Source organism: Kryptolebias marmoratus, linkage group LG10, assembly GCF_001649575.2.
Source record: "Kryptolebias marmoratus isolate JLee-2015 linkage group LG10, ASM164957v2, whole genome shotgun sequence".
Lineage (NCBI taxonomy): Eukaryota > Metazoa > Chordata > Actinopteri > Cyprinodontiformes > Rivulidae > Kryptolebias > Kryptolebias marmoratus.
Window position 1 is genome coordinate 8,695,745 of NC_051439.1, and position 7,747 is coordinate 8,703,491.

The 7,747-nt window shown below is 43.4% G+C and overlaps 1 protein-coding gene across 1 annotated transcript; it reads right to left on the reverse strand.

Annotated features, from left to right (window-relative positions):
* Positions 1-55: 55 nt before the first annotated feature.
* On the reverse strand, positions 56-7,521 carry atg9a (ATG9 autophagy related 9 homolog A (S. cerevisiae)). The gene is made up of 20 exons (XM_017419260.3): positions 7,323-7,521; positions 7,049-7,101; positions 6,251-6,400; positions 6,098-6,141; positions 5,945-6,009; positions 5,654-5,803; positions 5,437-5,578; positions 5,200-5,340; positions 4,963-5,083; positions 4,640-4,815; positions 4,436-4,558; positions 4,135-4,322; positions 3,734-3,887; positions 3,286-3,465; positions 2,985-3,197; positions 2,653-2,876; positions 2,384-2,501; positions 2,024-2,291; positions 1,708-1,853; positions 56-1,608 (listed from the first exon to the last, which is right to left on the reverse strand). Exons 3-20 carry the CDS (start codon positions 6,351-6,353, stop codon positions 1,600-1,602), a joined length of 2,565 nt encoding a protein of 854 aa, XP_017274749.1. The 5' UTR covers positions 6,354-6,400; positions 7,049-7,101; positions 7,323-7,521; the 3' UTR covers positions 56-1,599.
* Between the last annotated feature and the right edge of the window lie 226 nt (positions 7,522-7,747).

The following is a 7,747-nucleotide window of genomic DNA, read 5'->3' on the forward strand; positions in this document are numbered from 1 at the left end:
CATATCATACCGAAATATGATATCAGAGTAGAAAGTATTAGTAATACACAACTACTTAAGAGACAAACTTTAATCGTTGTTACAGTGGTGATAAATTAATTACAACTGGCTTCATCAGTCTGCACACACAGTAACTGTGTCTTTAATAGATTATTTTTTACAACTGTACAAAGTGATAGTATACAGTATCTATAAAACAAAAAACAGACAGTCATGACTTCAATTTACCATCTCGAATCACCTCATTCATTCACTTCGCTCACCTCCATATTCATCCCACAAAATGACCGATTCCTGTACAAATTTTTAAGAACAAACTTGATTCATAGCTGTCGTTCATCATGGCACGTCCTTTTGGTACATGAAATAAATTAAAAAATATATCTATACAAACAAAACAAACAAACAAATTCAAACAGATCCAGGTTTGGTGATTTCCTGTGGTTTAAAACAAGTTCTTAAAGTGCATAAATCTTAATGTACAGATTTGTCTAAATGGTAAGGAGCAAGAAGTGTTGTGATTAAAAAAAAAAAAAGATGGTGTGATTAAGTTTAAACTCTGTTCATGCACTTGCATTTGAGCCCTCATCATAAGCCCAAATAGTCCTTGTTACATGCTGAAAACAACTGCTCAATTAAGTCAATTATACTATGAAATTAATGTTAAAAGAATGAATGATTAGGCAAAAAGTTAGGTGACATCAGATTTAAATCAGTTCCCCTCCTTACATGTCTCACAATGCTGGCCTTACAACTGCATGAATTGGATTATTTCAATGAGCGTTTAGTTGCTCTTTAGTGAAAGAGCCTCCACAGAGTTTATTTATGCGTTGAAATAGATGCATCTCTGATCAATTTAGCATTTAAACAGCCATTTCTCTGCACAAACAAAGCCAGATTCAGGACAATTGTTTTGTAAAGCATAGCATACAAATACGAATTTTAAAAGTCATCTAATAAAAAAAAAGTATGAGACAGATTTTTTATCAGTTCAGGCCCTCATTTGGTAAAATGCAAGCCAAAACACAGAAACCAGAATATAATACACACCTTCCTGCTAGTTAGTAGACTTGGAAAATGAAAGTCTGTGTGTTACCAGCATCTTTTAAAAGCCATTTTGGCTAAATTATTCACCTTAATAGACACTCTGCATTAAAAAAAAAATCTAATTAGTTTTTCTTCCCATGTTTGTCAACGACTAGATTTTTTTTTACCTAATATGTGCAAACTGTTGACCATTCAGCAACAGTACTTCTAGAAAATGTTAAGTTTTCTTTCTTTTTTTTTCATTCAGCAATCTTTTGACATAATAAAAATGGATGTTAGCGATGACTATAAGAAATATCTTGATCATTTAGATCCTCTTCTGATGGCAGAATTTCACCCAGTTTACCTGTTTTAGAAGAAAACAAACCTATAGTATGCTCTAAATGTCATAAGCTAGCTGTTTTAATGACCAGTTCAAACTTGTACAAATGTCACTTTCTGAGCGTTTGAATCCATCTTCATATCTGCGAGGGAAAAACATCAGTCCTGGGGAAGATGTGGACTGGAATGGAGATGTGTCTAGGGTGTGGATACTTATTCACGTGGCTTGATTTATGTAACCTGAGGAGAAAAAAAAAAAAAAAAAAAAGGGAGAAGACAAATTTACTACGTGCTCCACACACAAGTAAGGTAACCCTGTCACTCCTGACACATACTGACCTTGTGTATGTGGGGAGGCAACTCGTCCTCTGAAGTCTCCTCTGGTAGGGGATCGTGGTGCCGTGATGCTGCTTTGGCGTCCTCTGCCCATCCACCCATCGGCACACGGGCTGTCCTCACCACCTTTCCTCCTGCACCAACGTGGTCTGAAAAATGGAGGCAAAGACAAATGTACCAATATGTGATGAAGATCTCTACAAGCTACAGAGCTGCTAAAAGACATCAGATGGCCTATGTTTCCTTTGTTCAGTGTTTTTGCTATAAGGCTTTAAGTAATCATATTAAAATAGGAGGGTGAGTGTAAGGAAACACAGACCTGCGACAGGCCCACTGTGGCGTCGCAGACCGCTGCTGCTCTGTGACGCCGCCCCCTCCTGGTCCATCGCAGCACTGCTGCTGGCTGAGGACGGAATCGCGCTTGGACTCGGAGCCGCGGCGGGGAAGGTGTGCGAGCGCGGGAAACTCCGGGAGCGGGCGCTGGGCTCGCTCCTTACTTCGTCTGGGATGCTGTCGCTGCTCTCGTCACTCTCCTGCCTGTGCCACGTGTGGCGCGACGGCTCGCCGCGAGCCTGCTGTTTGTGAAGCTTCAGCGAGGAGAAAACAAAGCTGAATGGAGCCCGAGGCGGACATAAATCTTTGATGTGTTTCCGTGCATCTCCCGCGCGCACAGATTTACCTCGTGCATGTAGAGTGCATGGATGCTCATTTCCGTGGAGGCGTACTCTGACAGAACCAAACTGGTAAGCTGACCCTCCCATGCACTGCTGCCCGAGCTCACAGTCCGAGCATCAGTCCTTAAGAGAGAAGAGCAAAGATGAGGGGAAAATAAGGGCACAAAAAGGCAATGAATGGGGACAAAGTGTTAAACAAAAGAAAAAGGTGAACTAAAACATTTTGCGCTTCCAGTTGCGAGAAAATTCAAACATAAGAAGTTGCCTCACTTACCCAGAGCCTGTCATTGTTTTGCCAGTGAGCCCACCGACTCTATGAGCAGCACTCAGACTGCCTCGCAGGTTAAGACTGCTGCTGACTGGTGAAAGAGAGCGCAAGGCAGCTGCTCCAGAGTTCACACCGGCTGCTGTATTATTCGTCAAAGACAGGTCACAGGCAAAATGAACCGGCGCCAGGGTGGAGGGACCCGTCAAGAGGTCTGCGACAAGACTCCTTGGCTACAAAAGAAAAAGGAAACATAAGAGAGTGAATTAACTTCTACCCTCCGAACAGGTGAGGTGCAACCTTTGCGACACTTCGGTTTAAACCGTAGCTCGTCACCGTACTTCAGACTCTGACAGGGAGAGTGGATGTGTGTCGGAGGGAGCCCCCGCTGCCTCTCTGTGAACTCTTTCTTTCAGCTGGCTGATGAAGTGTGTAGTCTCCCGAGGAGGCTGCCAGTGTGGGTTTGTGATGGCGAAGTGCATCAGCGATAACTCCGTCTTCCCATCCTCCGCCTGTTGGTAGATGGACGCCTCAGTCTTCCCTGCTGACATCCACTACGAAGTAAAGATTAAACATTAATCCACTGTTTGCTGCATGTAAGCGCTCGTCTACAGATGGATCTTCATCCTGACAGTTCCTCACCGCGGGGTGTCCGTGCTGCCTTATGTCCATCTGGGCAAAAGAGCAGGTGTCTCCGACCCCAACCACCTCCACAGTAAAGTTCCTGAAGAAATCTATGATCTCGAGGGACTTTCTCCTCAGACAGAAGATGAGGATGATGGGAGTCACCACTGGACTCAGCAGCTCCTCTAGGATGAACACCTGGGAAGAAAAAAATAGGATCAGAGAATATTTGCTTCACTAAAACCCAAACCTCTAAAGAGGAAAGTCTTAAGAAAGAAATCCTGAAGTTAGCTAGTTTTTATTGGCAAAAAAAACCCAACAACAACAGTGAGTGTACAGCTCAGCGTAAGTAGAAAATGCTGTGTAAGAGCTGCATTCAGCTGCCTCAGTAAGTCAGAGCCACCATAACTTGCTCGGCACTCCTGTAGTAGTAAACTCTGATTCACAGGTATTATTTGTTACTCACTGCTTTGTACTGGAAGAGCTGTGAGAACTGGTCCCGGGTCTCATATCTGTGCGCATTACCCTGCCAGTGGTCGGGCATGTAGTGGATATGAGCTAAGATGACGCGCAGCAGCTGCTCGGGACAGAATACCATGTGCTTATCAGGAATAAATGACCTGCGGGGAAACAGAAAAAGTGAAAAAAAAAAAAGATCCATTTGTGAAACAAATGTTGCACTGGACCAAGACTAAATGAGCCAAATGGATGGAAGTATTAGAAATTTACCAGATAACTTACAAGTCTTGAGGCTGTATAATTGATTAGTAATACTAAAGAGGAATTCATGATGTTATAAGAGAATTCAACCGATTCTGACCGTGTGGCTTTAAACGAAAATGACTGACAAATGAGCCCGCTCCTTACCTACAGACTGTGATACACACTCCAAGCAGCGTGATTGACGAGAGAACATGTTCCACTGCGAGAACGTCCTCGTCATAGATCGTCAGGGCTATGAGAACGGCCAGGAGGGAGCCGGCAAAAAACGCCACATTTTTGGCGACCACTGTCAGCAGCGGGGACAGGAAGCAGTTCATGTACTTGGATGCGGCCTGGATTGCGTGGTAACGAAGGGGGAGACAACACGAAGAGAAATGAAGACAACGTGGTTAATTATTGCCTCTACAGGAATAGAGGAGTTGAGATGAGAAAAGGAGGCCCTGACCTTGTAGCCTTTGCTGAGGCGAGACATGAGCTCATGGTCCAGCTCGTTAAAATGACGCAAGTAACATCGACCATACAGAGACCAACATCTTGCCCCCAGAGAACCAGGCTCTCGCTTGATCACCTAGGCACAACAAACCCCTGTTATGACTAGAAAGTCCAAAGGAACATTTAGAGTTTTTATTTGCATGTGTGAACCGTCTACCTCAGTGTAACTAAAGAAGGCATAAAGAATCTGCCACACCAGAATGACTGGACACAGAAGCAGATTTGCGACGCCAATCCAAAGGATACGAGATGCCAGTCTGTCTGCGAGCTCAAGCCTGTTACCTCCCCTCTTATACTCCGGTTTAAGACTCCACTCGTTCTCAAACAGAGAACCTACAAAAAAAAAAAAAAAAAAGCAACCGATAACAAGCCTTTTATGCAAAATGTTCTCATCAACACGCACAGACACAGGAACATTCAGTCAAATACGCTAAACACTGAGATGTAAAAAATGGATCAAAGTGAATAAATTGGACACACCTGGTCCCCAGAAAAAGATGAGCTCAAAGTTGTATTTAAGCCCCCGGGTGTAAAACACACACTCTCCGAGCGCTGGAAGACTAAATCGCACAGGAAGGAGTGATTTGTTCACCATAGCAACCTAGAGAAGAACAGAAAGAAAGAAAGCTCTGCTATCAAATCAAAAGTGACGAAAACATTCGTTCAACAACTCCGCTACGACCCACTCTCTTTATCCTCTGCCACAAATATACACACCATGTAGTTCTTAAAGCGGAGGATGCGGTGGTAAATGTCGAGCTCGCTCAGTTCCTTTTTATGAATGCAAATCTGATGCTCCTTCTGGATTTCTATGATCCTGGCCTGGACTTCCTGCCACGACGCGTAGGGGAGCTCTGACTGAAACACAACGGCCCAATGCGGGTTAAACACGTCTGGGCGCACTTGATGTTAGCACACAGAAACTTGACACAACCAGCATTTGGCTCGGCTCACCATGGTCATCTTCAGGGCGTTGATGTAGAAAGATCTGATCTCCCAGTAACAGCAAACATTGTAGATTAACTTGACAAAGCGATGGAGCCAAAACACCCCGGAGATTATCAGAACAAAGATCACAAACGCATTGTCTCGAATACTGTGGGAGAAAAGATTCAGTTCTATCATTTATGGGACAAACTTTTGGACATATCACGCATAAAAACGAACTCACTGAGCACTGCAGACTTCCATCGGGAGGATGGCATCAGGTAAGGTGACTTTAGACGAATCAGTGTGGTTTACAAACTTGTTGGCAAAGAGTATGTCATAATCCACACAGTTGGCAAGGAAAACCGTGAAGGCAACCACGAAAAGCAGCTGACTGCACAGAGAGAGCAAGAGAGAAGGTGCAGGTAGTGGGAAAAACAAGGATGGAATGGAGAGCATGAAAACAAATATATTAAGTACAATATAACCCAAACTGCATTGAAAAGGTGCATTTTATGACAGACAGAATACATACACCAGCTCAAAAATCTCTCCCAACAACATGCAGGTGAATCCATTCTTCTGGTGCAAATTATAGACGTGGTGAGAGTTAAGGAAAACTGTGACTCAGTGTATACACAGAGCAAGGCGTAAAAGCTGCTCGTAGCAAACATGTGTGAAAGGATATTCTTTGAAAGAACAGGTCCAGGTTCTCTATGTGGTGCCACTGAGCTGCAAGGGATTCATCGCAAACGAGTTCACAGTTAGGAAACAGAAGAGCAAGTTTCTGAGCAAAGAGGAATGACTTGTTTTTCATTCACATATTTTACGTATGACATACATTTGCTGCCCTCGGGCACATGCATCAGCAGGTTCTCCTCTCCGGGCGGAGAGTCGCTGTAGGACGCCTCCAGGCGCTGGTACTCCGTGTCAAAGTGGGCCATAGCGACAGGCGCTTCAGTCTCACAGAGCGGTCACTGCTAGCTACAGGCTGGAACGAAACGTGACGGGACACAAGCGGGGATCAGGATACGAAGAAAGCGTGGATCAGTTACCTGATTTTGACATGCTTTAAAATAAATATATTTTTGAACCTTGCACAGTGAGGTTAGCACCCAGACTCTTGTTGACATCATAAACTCAAAACCAAGCATCCTGTCTGTTAGCACTTTCAATATTGCACCATGTATTACTCGATCACACCCACTGAGATGGCTTCACCTAATTAGAAACATCCTAAAGTTGTGAAATAAATTAATTACCTTTTAGAGCATGACCTGGGAGGCGTTAGTGAAGCATGAAACTTTGCCTACATGCATCATGATGCAATTTTAAGCAACAAATGGCTAAAAACAAAAGATTTAGAGCTAGTAGAAATGGAACTGAAACCAAAATAATTAACAAAACCTTTTTTTCTAAAGACATTATTAATTAAAAGCTTTGGAAGCAACATTTATAGGACCCTAAAGAGGCTCATGTTAATCAAATTTCATCAACATGAGAATACATTAAATACCATTTTAAAACGTGGAGGAGTTTTTTTTTCTCTAGTAGCATGCAGCTTACTTAAAGTAGGAATTTAACAATATTGGTGAAAACATGCATGTTTAAATGGGAAAGAAAATCCAAGCAGACTTACATCCATTCGAGTTCAGCGGTTCCCATTCTGCTATGGCTTGTGAACATATCCAGCTGAAGAAAAAAAAAACATGCATACGTATGTTTAAATTAAATAAAAAAGCCCTCTCTGCCTCCTTGTTGTTGGACTTAAGAGACTGGCGTAAAAGGGAGAGGGAAGAAACACCGAAGCTCGCAGCTAAACTAACTCAAAATGACAGGAATATCTGTGTTTTGTTTATTCTTCGTCGGGAATGTGAATTATCTGTGACAGCACACGGGCCTGTCTCTCTCACCAAAAACACGTCTTCTCTCCAGTTCCGCCGCATGAAGTCCTCTGCCTGCCGCCTGGCTCCTCCGCCTTCACTCGGCCCGAGTGAAGCAGTAAAATCGCCGGGATTTTAATCTGTTTACTGTATTATTTTCGTTTCCTCAACGCTCTCTCCTCAAGTCAGGTACGAGCCAGTTTCATTTTCGAAAAGCCTAGCCGTGTGGCTTCCGTCATCGCTGAGTGACAGAAGCACCAGCCAATCAGAAAAGAAATCATCTGAGGCAGGAAACTGTAGCCAATGGGATTTGTACGAAGGCGGGCTTAACGGTTTGTTTTGTTGCTGACTCCGCCCATCCGCCCTTTCCTGTTGTTGCTATTATTTTATATGAGTATTTACTGCCATCACCTGGTCATTTGGCAGTACTACAACAATTTTAAAGTTAGTGTGCG

What these genes read in the sequence shown, in the direction of transcription:
- atg9a (XM_017419260.3), bottom strand. Translation starts at nt 6,353, where the DNA reads ATGGCCCACTTTGACACGGAGTACCAGCGCCTGGAGGCGTCCTACAGC. An exon ending in GGCAGCACGGACACCCCGCG is followed by an intron (nt 3,198 to 3,285) that starts GTGAGGAACTGT and finishes TTTACTTCGTAG; the next exon opens with TGGATGTCAGCAGGGAAGAC. An exon ending in CCACAGTGGGCCTGTCGCAG is followed by an intron (nt 1,854 to 2,023) that starts GTCTGTGTTTCC and finishes TCCATTTTTCAG; the next exon opens with ACCACGTTGGTGCAGGAGGA.